The sequence below is a fragment of the Callospermophilus lateralis genome, chromosome 4 (assembly GCF_048772815.1).
Source record: "Callospermophilus lateralis isolate mCalLat2 chromosome 4, mCalLat2.hap1, whole genome shotgun sequence".
NCBI classification, from domain to species: domain Eukaryota; kingdom Metazoa; phylum Chordata; class Mammalia; order Rodentia; family Sciuridae; genus Callospermophilus; species Callospermophilus lateralis.
Window position 1 is genome coordinate 8,046,057 of NC_135308.1, and position 16,976 is coordinate 8,063,032.

General features: G+C 40.3%; 1 protein-coding gene across 4 annotated transcripts in view; it reads left to right on the forward strand.

Moving 5' to 3' along the window:
• The window catches only part of Kif13b (kinesin family member 13B), a 160,742-nt gene that overhangs the window by 62,327 nt on the left and 81,439 nt on the right, over nucleotides 1–16,976 (forward strand). For all 4 annotated transcript variants that reach the window (XR_013091164.1, XM_076853515.1, XM_076853513.1 and 1 more), the window contains 6 exons: nucleotides 1,451–1,538; nucleotides 4,135–4,269; nucleotides 6,485–6,597; nucleotides 7,621–7,732; nucleotides 13,442–13,654; nucleotides 14,982–15,092. Coding sequence is in view for 3 of the 4 variants with exons in the window: in XM_076853515.1 (XP_076709630.1) it covers nucleotides 1,451–1,538; nucleotides 4,135–4,269; nucleotides 6,485–6,597; nucleotides 7,621–7,732; nucleotides 13,442–13,654; nucleotides 14,982–15,092 (772 nt within the window). In the remaining variant the exon portion in view is untranslated. The remainder of the gene's footprint in view (nucleotides 1–1,450; nucleotides 1,539–4,134; nucleotides 4,270–6,484; nucleotides 6,598–7,620; nucleotides 7,733–13,441; nucleotides 13,655–14,981; nucleotides 15,093–16,976) is intronic.

A 16,976-nucleotide genomic window follows, 5' to 3' on the forward strand; every position in this document is an offset into this window, starting at 1 on the left:
TTTTTTTTAATATTTATTTTTCAGTTTTTGGCAGACACAACATCCTTGTTTGTATGTGGTGCTGAGGATTGAACCTGGGCCGCACGCATGGTAGGCGAGTGCGCTACCGCTTGAGCCACATCCCCAGCCCTCTCATATCACTTTGTTAGCCAGGTTTATTCCCTGAGTGACTCTTATGTGTCAGAAATTGTGCCAGGAACTGCAGACCCCAAAACTAATAAAACGCCATTTTTGCTCTTCTGGAGCCCCAAGGTCTGTCAAAGAGTAGATACTCGTGAATTCCAGCCCACGCCAAGGATTAGGAGATTTGAGTCAAAGGAAGAGGCAAGGGCAGACTGTAAAGGAATACGGATGTCAAGCCAAGTGCCGATCTTAGAGAACCACCACAGAAGCTTAAGCATTCCAGTTCATTATTTATTTAAAAAAATTCTGTAGTCAAAATGAATACACATGCATAATAGGAAGTACAGATAAACTAAAGAACATAAGAAATCTTACCATCAGCAAATGTTCTTTTGAAGAAAATTAATTTTTAATTAATAAATAATAATTATATCTGTGGGTTGAAATGTGCTGTTTTGATATATGTATATATTATAGAACAATGAAATCAAGCTAATATGTCTATCACCTTATATATCTTTATAGTGTGAACATCTAAAGACCATTCTTAACAATTTTTAAATATGTTACATTTTTATTGACTATTGTCACCATGCTGTGCAACAGATCTCTGGAATCTCCTAAATGAAACTTTTTATACCCTTTGACCAACATCTTAACAAAAATTTTTGGCTTATAACCTTAAGCGTGCTACATATACTCTTTGTTTTTGGCAGATGCCCTTTACTGGGTTTATCAGTTTCTTGTTTGCAAACTGGCTTGTTTTTAAAGAAAATTATGAACAAGTATTTAATTTTCATTTTATTAAATCCTTTTTCCTACACTTACTGGAGGGATCATACTCCCCACTCTCCCTTCAGTCAGTCGGTGTGATGAAATGTGTTGATCCCCATCCCCTGTGAAAACAACCTTGCTGCCCTGGGATAAGCCCAGGGTTGTGTTTTTAGGTCATTATTAGACTCATTTCATTGTCTTTGTTTCTTTGTCTTTATTCATGATTGAGCTGGGTCTGTAGTTTTCTTTTTCTTGCACAGTTAACATTTGTGCCACATTCTGTGATATGACAAGGGGATTGTTTTATTTATTTGACTCTGCATTCTTTGCAGTAGTAAATAGACGTCCTACAGTGTACCCTTTTGAGTAATGTGGTATTTTACCACATTGTGAAGTTTTTCTTTGGAGTGGAGATTTTAGAGTTTGGTTTAAATTCTTTGGGGGATCAGGCCAGTTTGGGTTTTATTTATTTGGGGTCTTTCTTGAATGAAACATATTTCTGTAAAGTACAATTGAGTCCTTTTAAAAACAAATTGTTCTTTGTCATGAACAGAAGTCGTCAGACCTTGAAAGTCAGAGAACATAGTGTGTTGGGACCCTATGTGGATGGACTTTCTAAACTGGCTGTAACAAGCTATAAGGTAACAGCATTCTTTATATGAACTACTTAAATTTAGTGTATTTTTTGTTTTAAAAATTAAATTTACAATAGCATCATTTAATAATCACTTTTTAAGAAAAAGTTGTAAAAAGGAGTCAGTGGATTATGAGACCAGAGAATAAATGTAGGCTAAATAAATTTTAAATATTAAAATTAAGCCTTAGGGTTTTCAGGCTTAACAGAGCTAAAATGGGTTTGGTAGTGAATTTTACCTTTTGTTGTTGTTTTTCTATTTTGGTACCATTTTATACTTCTTTTGCAGCTAATGTTTTTACTTTGAGGCTTTTTCTCTATCATGTTGAATTTTTCCTTAAACATTATTCTTTTTTACTTAATATGCATAAACAAAATCTTATATGATTTGCAAAGTTTTCCACACATGTGTGTCAGTTTAGGATAATATTCAATTGCAGATAACATAAAAAATGTAACGAGGCTAGGGCTCAGTGGTAGAGCTCTTGTCTAGCACATGTGAGGCCCTAGGTTTAATCGTCAGCAGTGCATAACGATAAATAATAAAATATAGTATTATGTCCATCTGCAACTAAAAAAATAAAAACATAACAGGATTTAATATTTTTAAACTATTTTTTAGTTGTTGATGGACCTTTATTTTTTATTTATTTATATGTGATGCTGAGGTTCGAACCTAGTGCCTCACACGTGCTAGGCAAGCGCTACCACTAAGCCACAACCCCAGCCCAGGATTTAATATTTTGAAGTGTGGATTATTATCTGTTTTGTTCATTATTTATCCTCAGTGTCCAGAAAGTACCTGGCTTATGGTAGATGCTCTCAGTATACATCGGAGTGGAAGAATGAATGGTGATTTAAATAAGGTTTTCATGTAAAAGAAGTCTGGAGGTAGAGGCTGGTTTGGTGGCTCCAAGGTGTTATTAGGGACCTGCATTCTTCCCCACCCCACATAGAGAGATGTAATGACCATGTTCTCATAGTTCAAGACAACTCTTAGAACCAGGATATGATGGCAAGCTACTCCTTTTAAGGAGAGTGGCCCAGATAGTCTCTATTATACTTTACATCTTATTTGCCAAAGTGTAGTCATGGGGCCAGACTGAGGTGCAAGGGCATCTGGGAAATGTGATCTCCCAGCTCTGCTGCTTGCACTTAGCTAGAGTTCCTTTACTGGGTTCATAGTAGGCAACTAGACAGCTCTTTCAGATGTACCATCTTTTTTGTTCCTTATGAAAAGTCTTGTAAAGTAGATGATTTAGTTTTATTCATTTATTTTCTGTGCTATGGATTGAACCCAGGGCCTTGTGTATATTAAACAGGAGCTCTACCACTGAGCCACTTGCTTAGCCTAAGTAGATGGTTTTATAACTCTCTGTTGTAATTAATGAAATTAAAGTTTCAGATTTTTCAGATTGGTCAAATAACCCTTTTAGAGCTTATAACATTTTTTAAAATGAAAATTCCATGATCTTGGGCTGGGGTTGGAGCTCAGTGATAGAATGCTTGCCTTGCATGGGTGAGGCCCTGGGTTTGATCCTCAGCACCACATAAAAATAAACAAATAAAAATATTATGTCCATCTACAACTAAACAAATTTATTTTTTAAATCTCACCTTTCTTTCTGTTATACTGTCTCTCTTTGAGTGGTAAGAGCAACAAAGTAGCAAATCTCTGCAGAAACTAGTTTCTTGATATTCTCATTTTTAAGAACAGGTCCAATAAGATATGTGCCCAGTATGTGGGAAATAATATGCATGGGTGAAGAGGTTACAAGTAAATTATTTTTATTTGATTTTTGCTTATTTGTATTATCTAATTTATTTTAAAATTTATTTAATTACTTTTTTTTAAACAGTAGTGGGCTTCATGTATGCTAAGCTAGTGGTCTACCACTGAGCTACATCTTTGTCCCTTTTAAAATATTTATTTTTCTATTTATGCGGTACTGGGAATTGAACCCAGGGATGCTCTACTACCAAGCTACATCCCCAACCTTTTTACTTTTCATTTATAGAAGGGCCTTGCTGTTTCTGAGACTCCTTGAACTTGTGATCCTCCTGCCTTAGTCTTCTGGGTTGTTGGGATTACAGGCATGTACCTCTGCACCCAACATTTTGATTTTATTTTTCAAGATAGGGTCTTGCCAGTTTGCCTAGGCTGGCCTGGAGCTTGCTATCCTCCTACCTCAGCTGCTCAGCTAGGTAGGGATTATAGGTGTGTAATGCTTTTATAATGAAAGAAATTCTGCTTTTATAATGAAAGAAACTAAGTTTTTCAACTTTCTCAAGTAGATGGATGTGGGCGTGGCATATTTGTCATGGAGTATTTGTTGTCGTATATTTGTAGCTTCTAAACTTTTCTGAGTCAAAGCTGCCACTCTCTTTTGGAAAAAAAGTGTAGAAAAAATGTAGTTTAGTTGGGTTTCAGAGACAGTATTGGCTATTGTATTCTGTGAGTCTTAATATTAATTGCAAAACACAATGTGAACTCCAAATGTTGTTCACATATCAGTTACACTTGTAATGCGCTCTGTAGTATAGCAGATTTTAATGTTTATTATACAGATAACAGGATGTGTGTCTGAATTGTTTTCACTTAGGATATTGAGTCTTTGATGTCTGAGGGAAACAAATCTCGGACAGTTGCTGCAACCAACATGAATGAGGAGAGTAGCCGATCCCATGCAGTCTTCAAAATCACCCTCACACATACTCTGTATGATGTGAAATCTGGGGTAAGTGTTCAGATGCATGGCCTTTTTTTAGTTCTTTTAAGTTATCATCATTTATCTTTTCTCTTCAGATGTTAGATGAATTAAAGACCTAGCCAGACTTACTATCAACCAGGACTTCTTGTCTAGACAAGAAGCAGAAGCCTCTTCAGGTAGACACAAAGGGGTTTAGTGTAGAGAATTAGGTGACTGCAGAGTTGTTGGAATACCTGAGAAGCATTGGATTCTAGGTGGAATCTCTAGGAATAATTCCATGAACCATTTGGATCTGGTCTGTTAGGATGGTGCCATCTTTGAGGTTACCCTTTGAGCTTTGGGTTCAAGGCACATCCCACAGGGTGATCAGGAAGCAGGAATAAGGAAATCGCTTCTGTCAAAGCAGCTGCCTCTTAGCATCCTAGAAGCTGAATGTGCTGTTTCCACCATCCTGTCTGCCATCAGAAAAAGCCAAAAGGGGCATTTTACTTCTGCTTTCCAGATCTTTTACAAGGAGATCTGATTGACAGAATTTGCGCCACATTCTGAATCCTGGCTGCAAGGGAGTCTTAGAGATGGAGGCTTTAGCTCCCACGCTGTCCAGCTATGGGAAGGTGGAACCCATCCCACAGCCCTGTCACAGCAGTGTTAGAGCCCTTAGCTGCTGGCTGCCTGTGTGAGCAGATGTTAATGCTCCACGTCATCAGTAGAGGTTCTTTTGCAGTGTTACCTTCTGCCAAACGCCAGGGTCAGGATTCGCTTCCCTCGGGGAATGGCACTACAAAGCTGCTAGATTTTGTAGAGTATTTTTTGATTATTTAGTTTGGAACCTTGTGACGAGTAGACTGAGTCAGATATGTAAATGTTTCAGCCACATTAAGAACTTATCTGTTGACTCATATATTTTCTTTCTCTTTTGTGAATTTTTACATATTTTATTGTGATGCCCATTCCTCAGAGCATCACTTTCATATACCAGAATCTAAAGTAATCCCCCTGGCAAAGTGCTTTATTTTGGCAGGATTTTTATTTGCTGAAAGCGTATTTTTTTTTCTTTTCTTTTTTTTTTTTAACCATCACAGCAAGATTAGTGTAGCAACAAAAAGTTCTTTGTTTCCTATTTCCTTTTCAGCATAAAACAAAAAACATACTGAAGACTTTTTTTTTTAAACTAAAAGTACTTTGATTTGGGAAGCTAAATATTCTTTTGTTAGTAATATATTTATTTTATGGAAATAAATATAAATGTATGTTAAAGGAAAGTTTTTTAAATGATCCAGTCGTTAGACTTTTGGCACTGGTTTCTTACATTTCTTTTTTTCTTTTTTTGCTGCTGAAGTATAAAATATCTGTTTTACATATGCAACTTGAGAAAGGAAAATATCACTATATAAAAAAATATCTTTTTTTTTTGTACCCAGGGGTGCTTTACTACTGAGCCACAACCCAGCCCTTTTTCATATTTTATTTGAGGCAGATCTTGCTAATTTGCTGAGGGTTTTGCTAAGTTGTTGAGGCTGACCTCTAACTTGTGATCCTGCTGTCCCAGCCTCCCAAGTCACTGGGGTTACAAACACGTACATCTACACCCAGCTATTAAAAATATTTTAGGGGTTGGGGTTGTGGCTCAGTGGCAGAGCGCTTGCCTTGCACATATAAGGCACTGAGCTTGATCCTTAGCACCACATAAAAATAAACAAAATAAAGATATTGTGTCCATCTATATTTAAAAAATTAAAAATATATATATTTTAAAATATCTTAACTATAAAAAATAAAAATGAAATTATATATGCATTAGATGAAATTTTGTTTTGAGGATTCTTCTGTTGGATAAGTCAGATTAATATATTTTACATTAGTAAGAATGTATTTTGTCTAAAGATTTTGGTAAACATGAAGTTTTAAGCGCAGTTGCAAATCATATTAAAATTTGCATCTTCTAAGTCTTTTGTATATTGCTCTGAAAATTTTATTGGACTCCTTTCAAAATCTCCCATTTGAGGGGGCACTGTTTTTCTGAGATAATTACTCAGTTTATATGGATTAGTAGAGGTCTGTAAATTTTGTGTGCCTCCACTGCTGGATTGTACAGTTTTCTTACAGTGTTTTTAGGGGCACAAAATGATTTTGCAATAACAACAAATGTAATAAAAGATTTAGATAATAAATCCAGTTGGTTGAGACAGCCTGGTTTCTGCCATTTTAACTGTTCCTTTGTATGTGTCAATTTATTTTGTAGACATCTGGGGAGAAAGTGGGCAAACTGAGCTTGGTTGATTTAGCTGGCAGCGAACGAGCAACAAAAACTGGAGCTGCTGGTGACCGGCTAAAGGAGGGCAGCAACATTAACAAGTAAGCCTTTCAGAAGCAATTTCCTATTGCTTTCTCGAATAACAGCCAAATGGGGAACATTGTGGTCCTTAAATGATTAGATGATTCTGGGACAATTAAGGTTTTTTTCTGGTATTTTCAATGTCATAGGCTCATCTTATGTTCCATGGAGATGTCTGATGGGGCTGAGGAGTCCAGCCTCTGTCAGACAGCCCTAGTGGCATTTCTGGGTGACTGTCTGTCCTGAGGGTTGGGGGTCCTGGCCTCCAGGGTGTTTGGCAGCATCCTTGGTATCTTTCCACTAGAGGGCAGTGTACTTGTGATTACTCGGACTCTGGATGTGGCTTGGTTTCCCTGTGGGGGCATAGTCACCATCTAGCTGAGAACCACTGATCTGAATTATAGAAGAGAACATGATAATTGGTCTCAGTCTGGTTGATTGTGACCCGTGTGCTACTGTCTGGACATCTGCCAGGGGCCCTAGCCACACTGGGCTTGCCCTCTTAAGACTGCTATCTAGTCCAGCCAGGACTTTATGAAATCATGTTTTGTTAACAGTTCCTCCATACTCCCTCAGGCTCCTTGTGGTTTGGAGTCTCTTTGTCCTTAGGGACATACAGTGAATCATTAGTGACCAACTATAACTATAGTTATAATCCCAACTATAACTGGGATTATAAGGCACCGTCATCCAGAGGTTGGGCTGTTATTGAATCTTATAGATTTAATTTTTTGCCTTGTTCTATGTGTTAATTACTATTTTGTGTTTATGACTTCTGTCTGTAAGATATGTAGTGTTTGTGTTCACCTTGACCTAATGTTTTACCACTCACATTTTTATCTACAAAAATGCAAAAAAGGGGAGGAGCTAAGCAAAAGGGACAGTGGCTCTTTAGAATTGCTGTGTTTTAAAACAGTAACAAAATGCTGACCATAGTGCTGCTCACATGCAGGTAGAGAGCATCTTGGTGTTTGATCTCTGGCTAAAGGTGACATTTCACATACTCCATTTTTCTTAATTGTTCTGGTTGTTGCACCATGCAGGTCCCTTACAACTCTCGGTCTGGTCATCTCGGCTCTAGCAGATCAGAGTGCTGGCAAAAACAAAAATAAATTTGTTCCATATCGGGACTCAGTTCTCACGTGGCTGCTCAAAGTAAGTGTTTTTACCTCTCTTTCTTGGCAAATGTTTGATAGTTTACAAAAAGGAAAAGACTGTTAATCTCTTCCAGTGATCATTCCTTCCATCGGTGTCAGATATATAATTACTGAAGGGGTCTGGCAACTGTGATTTCCATGGGCTGAGTGAGCCCAGGTTTCTTCTAGTAATTGGCAGCCTCTTCCTCCAGAGTCTGCATGCCTGGGTTGTGGGGCTCACACTGAACCACACAGTTGTTCATGGAGATTTGGAGGTAGAAGAAGGGCCTGGTGCTGATGTACAGTAGGAGTCACAGGAAAGGACATCCTCTGCTGGGCTGCCCCATCCTCTCAGACTCCTTTGATAGCTGTGACCTTGTTTTCTGTTTGGCTTCACTGATGATCATTTAATGTGCTTTCACCTTCTTGGAGAAGTTGCTGAAGGGTACCGGGGAGAGCATGGCTGCTTGCTGGTGAATTCAGTTCAGCTGGAAAGAGGAACAGGGAGGAAGGGAGATCTGTATGAAGTGTGGGAGGAGGGTATGGGCAGGGCAGTGGAGCCAATCAGCCCCCGGTGGCGCAGGTCTATATATAGGAAGGCAAGGTGCTCACACACAGTAGAGCATGAGCTTATGGGGGGCTCTGTGGCCGAAGTAGGTGACAGAGAGACTATTTCCAGGTTCCCCAGAGCCTCAGGCTTCATAGAGATGTTATGATAATAGATATTGGGCTGGGTTTTAGAGGATGTAAATTCTAGGATGGTAGAATTACTAACAGGGGGTCAACCTTGAACAGAATCTTTCATCTAATACTTTTTTTAATGAAGAAATAAGTTTATATGCCTGGTTTAGTTTTGTGGGGCTCATTTTCTCATTGGTGGGAGAAAACACTGTGTTTGAGAATATATAGGGAGTGGAGCGCAGGCCAGGAGCTGGGGGAGATTTGGAGGTAGAAGAAGGGCCTGGTGCTGATGTGAGCAGCCTTGTCGAGGGAGGCAGAGTTTTCTTCTGGCCTCCACATGCTCCCAGAATTTCTTCCTGGTGTTCATCTTTGAACCTGAAACTGTACACCATTTGGATGTGCTTTGTTGCACCCTTTATATACATGTCCTGGGTTCTGCTTCTGTGTAATGCTGACAGTGGAGGAATTTGACACAGAGTTACTTCCTTTGGCCAAAAGGCAATATAATTAGAAATTTAAAACAAAAAGATAAATAGATGTTGACCATTAAAAACCACTTGGAAATGGGTATCACAGTCATTTTACTACCAGGAATGTGTAATTAACCCTGATAACCTCCTGGTTTTCCAGAAATTGTCTACATAGGACATTTATTCTTCCAACTTTCACAGAAGCATTCCTGATCACACATGACTATTCTCTGGATGTACCTGAATTAAAAGGCTTAAAAGAATTAAAGGAGTTGTGATACATGCCTATAATCCCAGTGGCTCAGAGGCTGAGGCAGGAGGATGACGAGTTCAAAGCCAGCCTCAGGAACTTTGCAAGACCCTAAGCAATTTAGTGTGATCCTGTCTCATAAAAAATAAAAAGGGTTGGGGAGGTGGCTTAGTGGAGGTGGCCTAGTACCAAAAATAAATATATTTTTTTCAATCTCTAGTACCAAAAATAAATATATAAGCAAGTAAGTAGAAGAATAGTTTTACTGTCCTTGTCATTTCAGTGTTACTGCTTCAGATTATTTAAAATGCTGACAGTAGTTAAAATGGCCTAGAAATAATTGAGTGTCCATTGCATAAGCTGGAGACCAGGGGAACCTGTTTCAGGACAGTCAGGTGCTTTCCAGGGCATCTCAGTCACTTTTCATAGCTAACAGTAGTGTTCTATTTGCCAGAGGAGGAAGAGGGCACAGAACTCACCAAAGACAGGCTTGGGCCTGGGGCCTGGGCTGAGTGCCCCATGCATCTGTGTTTGTGGAGGTTGTGTTCTAGTGGCAGGGCTCATCAAGAGGGGACTTGCTTGACTTCACCAATCTTTGGTAGGATATAATGAGAAAACTGTTCATAATACTTGAAGAACTTAGGTTGTAATTGCAGCTCTAAACTAATTCTTAGGTTGAGAAATAAAATTGAATACATACTTGACTTTGTCATTTTTTCCCCGTTAAAAATCTGTAAGAGGGGCTGGGGTTGTGGCTCAGTGGCAGAGCTCTTCTCATATGTGAGACACTCAGTACCACATAAAAATAAGTAAACAAAATAAAGATATTGTGTCTATATATAATTAAAACAACAACAAAGAAACTCATAAGACCTTTTTTCTATCATTTCTGACTTTTGTACCAAGATCATAAGTAGGGGCATTTCTTAAGAAATTCTTAAATTTTTTTTTAAGAAATTCCGATGTATAATTCCGATGTATAATTATGATGCGCCAATAAAAGGGGGAAAATGTATTCCAGAACATAAATAGTTTCTCCAAGGTCTCTCCAGATCCGTGGATTCCCCAGATCCTTTTCCTTCTTTGATTCTTTTTCTAATTCTTCCTGATCCTCATTCAACACAGGTGTGAATCTCATGTTCCTAACATTGCTTCCAGTGAGCTCATAAAATTGCTGGTCTTTTATAAGATTTTCCATTTCTCTTTAGAGATCTTTTTGCATTGTGTTTGCGTAATAATTGTGCTGTGTAATTGATGTTTGTAACCTTCTAAATGTGGATCTCTCATCACGTGTGGTGATGAATGCTTAGATAATGAATAGCTTTCGAATTAACCCCTCTTATTCTTGCTGAGACTTCTCTGAAGAAGCCTGCTCCAGTGTCTTGCCTAGATGACAGACACTTCCCTTGAGATTTCTTGGTCCAATCCCTTCTCCATAATACATTGCAACTTCTTTCTGAATTAATTATTTCATCTCTTCAGAAACTGCCCTTAGGCCTGTGGGATCAAGTCCAGATTCTTTCCTGAGTGTCACTTACAAGTCCCTGCTTAGCCTGCCGCCTCCTAACCCCTGACTGCTCGCCTGCTGTCTCTGGGTGTCATCACCCCCTAGCCTAGTGCAGAGTGCTGGTGCTCTCTTACTTCTGGGGCTTCAGGATCCCTCTGTGCGGAGTGGTCTTCCCCTTCTTCAGTTCCCCGGCCCTGCTCCTTTACCTGCAGGTCTCCAGTGTCGCCTTCCAGGCATCCTCCTGACCTGTCAGGACTTGCCTTTCTGCCCAGCTGGGCTTCTGCCCTCTCCGACCACAGTTGTGGGCATCGGGCTTCAGTGCTCACACAGCGCTGGCTCCACCAGGACTCCGGTGCTCCCAGCTAGCATCTGACCTGGAGAAGTTTGTTGGTCTTCCTGGCTCTCCATTCTCATCTGGAAGACAAGTAATTTGATGACTTCAGAGTTCTTTCAGCTTTAAAAAATTATGACTTCCAAATTAAATCTCTTTCCAGTGTCCATTTAATTTGCAGTTGCAAAATTTGAAACAAAGCTTGTCTGATTTGCCTAATTATACAATTAAAGAGTAAACAAGAAACTTTATACTTTCTCCTTGAATGAGCGCCAGTTCTTTGGTTGCTATTTCCTTTTTCCTAATGGCATGAGGCCATTTTTAAATATAAGCATATTGTTCCACGATCAAGGGTTTTAAAATACCAAGCGTTTGTCATTTGCCAGGTTTCCTTTTCTCACATACATCGAAGCACAATGCATGCACTTCTCTCCTTTGGTATTTGCTGTTACAAATCTCCCACTTGGGTTTGCTGTTTGTGTGGGCCAGCAGCAGGCAGTAGTCTTTGAAGGGCTGCACAGTGCTACTGGTGTTGAACTGAATTGCAGAGTGACATTTTTATATCACATCTGAACCTGTCTAAGGCCTCATGGAACTCTTCGTGACAATTTTCTGGAAGTTGCCAAATCCGGGGCACCAACAATGTGAGATCAGTGACTAGAAGTGAAGAATGAAATAAGCACTTATGACTTTCACTTCCTGAAGTCCAGATTGGTTCTGTTTCCTGCCTTTTCAAATATCAAAATATATCTTCTTCAATATGATTTTATCTTTGTTTTCTTTGGAAAACCAAATTTGTCAGTAATGGATGAAGAAGCAGACACTAGGGCAAAATAATTTGGAGAAGTGTCAAGTCATCTGACTTAGTTCTCAGGTCTGAGCTTCCTCTGTATTACCAAGTATGTATTGGGAGCTGTGAAGGAGCGGAAATCCTATTGCAATTGATAGCAGAATATAACCGGGTTAGAGTATTGTTCAACTTACTGGTTCTGAATATTTCAGGCAGGGTATTTAACCTCCTTTATCAGAACAAACCTCTGTCTTCTCATTGATAAAATGGGATTACTAAGAGTTTCACAGAAGGCTAAGAAATTAGTTTATACACAGAGATTATGCTAATAAATTTTGCCACAGTCTGGCTGGGCACAATTCAGGAGCCACTTGTCAAAAGAAACGAACTTAATTTTAGAACCACACACCAAACCACACAGCTCCTCAGGAAAAACCTTCAGAGCCCAACTGCCACCACCGGCTTCCCACAAGCCTCTCAACCTCCCACAATCCTCCTGCTCTTGAGGCCCATTGGCTGGGTCGCGGGGGCGGAGCAAAAAAAGTCCCCCAGTGAGCAGCTCCGTGGTCTGAAAGGGTGGGGAAACAGCCCAATGAGCATCACTGCAGAGGAGCCAATCAGTTGGCAGCTAGAAGTTTGCTGGGGGGCTGCTGTGAGCCAATCATCAGCTGGCAGCTGGAAGTTTGCTGGGGCCCTTTCGGCTGTGACTCTCAACAAAATTTTACATTTATTGAAGTTGGAAAACTTCATGTCTTCAAAAGTAAGAATTTTCTAGCTGGGCTAGTGGCACATGCCTGTCATCTTGGTGGCTTGGGATGCTGAGGTAGGAGAATCACAAGTTCAAAGCCAACCTTAGCAACTTAGCAAGGCCTTATTTCAAAATAAAAAATAAAAAGAGTGGGGATTTGGCTTAGTGGTTAAGCACCCCTGGGTTCAATCCCTGGTACCCTCCCAAAGTAAGACTTTAGGTTAGTGCTACCCCAACACAGTTAGCTTTCTTGTGATCTGATGAATTCCCTATTACTATCCAGATGGAATATTTTTTTTTAATTTTGAGACTCTATCATGCAGTGATTTTTTTTTTCTTTTTTTTCTCTTCAGTGCTAGGGGTTGAAGCCAGGACCTTGCTCATGTCAGGCAGATGCTATATCACTGAGCCACATCCCCAGCCTTCATTTAATGATATTCTGTTACTGAAAGAGGGTATTGAATCTTCTCTCCCTTCCTCCTTTCTTCCCTTTTCCCCTCCCTTCTTTGCAGCCTGGGGTGTTAAGTTGCCTAGGCTGGTCTGGGATGGTAGGAGTAGTTACCTGTTGTGCTGGAACAGATCAACTTGCCCCCAAACTTGAACAACAGTTGTTTATCACCCTGCAGTTTCTGTAGGTCAGGATTCTGGGAGCCCTAAACTGGTTCTGGCTGGGTCTCTCATGGCTGCAGTCCAGGTGTCAGCTGGGACTGTGGTCATCTGAAGGCCTGACCCGGGGAGGGGGCGGGGGCTGGGGTCTGATCACTTACATGGTACTTTACTGAGCTACATTCCTCATCCCTAGCCCCTTGAATCTTTTTTTTTTTTTTTAATTTTGAGACAGGTTCTCACTAAGATGCCTAGGTTGGCCTAGAACTTGCCATCCTCCTGCAGCTCTCCTGGATTGCGGGCATTTGCCACACTGGCCTTGTTCACTCTTTTCCCTCCCTGTAGGACAGCCTTGGGGGTAATAGCAAGACAGCTATGGTGGCTACGGTGAGCCCAGCCGCGGACAACTATGATGAAACCCTCTCAACATTGAGGTACGCGGATCGAGCCAAGCACATTGTCAATCATGCTGTAGTGAACGAAGATCCCAATGCTCGTATCATCCGGGACCTCCGGGAAGAAGTTGAGAAGCTCCGAGAACAGCTGACCAAGGCAGAGGTATGAGGCTCAGCTTGGCCGTGCTCAGCTTGGTCTAAGATGAGCTAGAACTTGAATTCCTCCCCTTGGCTGTAGGCAAGAATTACTCTTTTTTTTTTTTTTTTTTAAGAATTTTTGTGTTTCCTATGGGAAGAGAAATTTGAGCTGAGTAATAAATGAAGGAATTTTGTCATATTGGAAATTTTGAGAGATTTTTACAGGTGTTAACAAGAATTGGATAGAAGAGAATTTAAAACAATGAGAAAATGTTTCTTTTCATTTCTATTCAGGCAGCAGATGTGAGGAAAAACGTTAATAGGATAAAGGGGAGGAGGAGAGAGACAATGAGAAGAAAGTGTGTATAACTGGATTTTCATTTAGAAAATGAGAGTGGGCATGGACGAATTTGGAGAGAAATCAAATATGTGGTGATGTTTGGTCTCTCATTTGTTAACTGATAGAAACTAGAATGGAGGTCTCATTCACCTTAATAATCCAGTTTTTCTATATTGTAGGTTGTGTCGTAGGAAAAAGAAAACTATGACTGAAGTAGCTGTGGTCTATTTCAGCTGTCTTCTGTGTATCCCACACAAGTCTATCCTGTAACCAAGTGGTGCTCCTTTTGTAGGACAGCCTTGGGGGTAACAGCCTTGAGTGATGGTGTGTGGTGTCAGATTCAGGATTGATTGCCCTGCAGCTAGCTTTTCTGCCCAGTCCCTTAGCTGTCTGGGATTCTTTTGGGAGTAGGCCCCACAACCCTGTTCCCCATACCGTTTCACCTGTTTTCTGGTAGTAAGTTGAATGCATGGGCAGGATGGCTATTTTGACCATGTTTTTGCCTGTTGAATTTTAGCCTGTATTTACAGAAGTAATTTTATAGATTTAAAGGCCCTCTATTTTGGTCTTTTCTTCCTGGTATTAATAACAGCTTCCAGTTTTCAGCATGAACACATTTCATCTGTGTGTTCTTGAATAAATTCCAGAAGTCAGAAGTAGAAACCAGACTGAATCTCTTGCATGAGTCTAGGTAAAAACCTTTTGGAACTTAGAGTTAATAAGCCCTTCTTAACTAGCCTCATGTGTTTATCTCCTTAAGAGAGTGAGCTCTTCACAGTAGGTTGAGGAAGGGTCAGGTGAGTCTTCCTTGGATGACTCTGTTGTGGTCTTCTTAGTGTGTAGGCGCTGGTGTCTCTGGGGACCTGCTGGTTGGTGTGTTGTGGGTAGGTGGACAACGTGGCACTGTGCACTGGGGAGAGGCCGACAGTCACCTTTGTCCTTTTAGCTTTGGCTGATTCTTTTTCCAGGACACTGTCCAGACAGTTTCATGAAGTGAACATTTTGCTTGTAGGCAATGAAATCTCCAGAGCTAAAAGACCGGCTAGAAGAATCGGAGAAGCTAATCCAGGAAATGACAGTGACCTGGGAGGAGAAATTGAGGAAAACCGAGGAGATTGCACAGGTTTGTTTCCCAACTGATCTGGAGAGCAGAGTTCTTGGCCATCTGCACAGTGGGGTTCAGGTAACGCTTCTGGTCCCCTTTTGAGTTTTTCCTTTGCTGTTGGCAAATCTAGCATCCGTGGAAATTCAGATCCATGAGCTGCACTTTACAAAGTCAGTCTGAAGGATACAGAAGGTATAATTTCCAGTGATTTGCTATGGAAGGGATAGTTAATTTTTTAGTGCCAGTAATCTTAAAAAATATTAAAAACAAATAATTTGTAGCCTCTGATGTGAACAACTCATTCTGTTACGTGTTTGTAAAACTGAGGAACTTAGTAGTGAAATTACAATATCACTGGTATAGATATTAGGTTATGAGCATCTCGCTTCCAAATGACAACTCAGTAAAAGTAACATAAAACACCAAAATGTGAGGCAACTTTTTCTCATTGCTATAAAATAATAATATAGAGTTGTGAGAGCATAGGGTGGGAACATGAGCCTAGCCTAAGAAGCTCTAGTAAGTTTAGCATTGGGGGAAAATGTCTGAAAAATCTGTCTTTAGTGAAAGACCTCCTCTATAGTTTTTCTGTTACCTGGTTATCCAGCCTGTTTCAGAAAGGTTCGTGTCCATGTGAAATAGTGCTCCAGCACAGTGCTTAGGCAAGGTTTTTTTTTTTTTTTTTTTCTTTTTTTTTTAAATGAATTCACTGATGATTTGAGTGCTCAGTGTGTGTCCTGCACTGTGCTAAGTGGTAGGAACCCAGCCGTAAGGCCGGATCCATGCCCGCATAGCCATGGTCTGTGTGAGGGGAGTGGTCAAGTAGACTGATGGTCACCTAGTGTGAGCAGATGCCAGTGTCTGCTCTGCACAGAAGGCAGAGGGGTGAAAACCCTGGGTGGAAAGGCACAGACACCCTTGATGACACTTTGAGGGGCCTGGAACCTGTTTCATGGAGTTGAGGGCAGGGTATGAAAGTAGGTGTGTCAAGATATGCAAATGGAGAGGACATGGGCCAGGAGAAAGGGCCCCATGGACTTCATTGAAGAACTTTGGCCTGTGTCCTGAGGAGTCACTGAAAATGTCAAGCAGGAGAGGATATTGAAAACTTTGCTTTTTAGAAAGACCACAGCTGAGTAAAATACACTCACATTTGCTCACATATATAGAATTAAATGAGATGAACTGAAGAAATTTGATATTTTTAAAGAAGAAAATTGAGCTGGGTGATGTTGCATATCTGCAACCCCAGCAACTCTGAAGGCTGAGGCAGGAGGAGGGCAAGTTTGAGGCTAGCCTGGGCAAATTAGACATGTCTCAATTGTTACAGTCCCGTAACCTCTCCCCCATAGTAGGGATTGAATCCAGAGTACTTTACCACCTTTATATTTTGAGACAGGGTTTCACTGAATTGCAGAGGCCTGTCTCAAATTTGTCATACTCCTGCCTTAGCTTCCCAAGTAGGTGAGATTACAGGTACAGACCACCATCCCTGATGGGGATTTATTTTTTAAATAAATTAGTTAACAAATTAAAATAATTTTGAGCTGGGTGTGGTGACACAAGCCTATTATCCCATCTATTGTTTGGAAACTGAGACCAGAAGATCCCAAGTTTAAGGCTAGTCTTGGCAATTTACCAAGACCCTCAGCAACATAGTGAGACCCTGTCTCAAAATAAAAAGTGCTGGGGATGTGTCTCAGTGGATCCAAACCCCAGTACCATGAAACAGAGAAAGTTGCACATAGTTGAGAATAAAGAACAAAGAGCAGTAATCCGAATGCCATATTTGAAGAATAATATTTGAGTTATAAAGGTAATGAATAGTTATTCAAATATTGTAGGGCCTTCCATATCTCAATGCCTTGGTGGCTGAGGAATAACACTTCTCAATACTTTTAC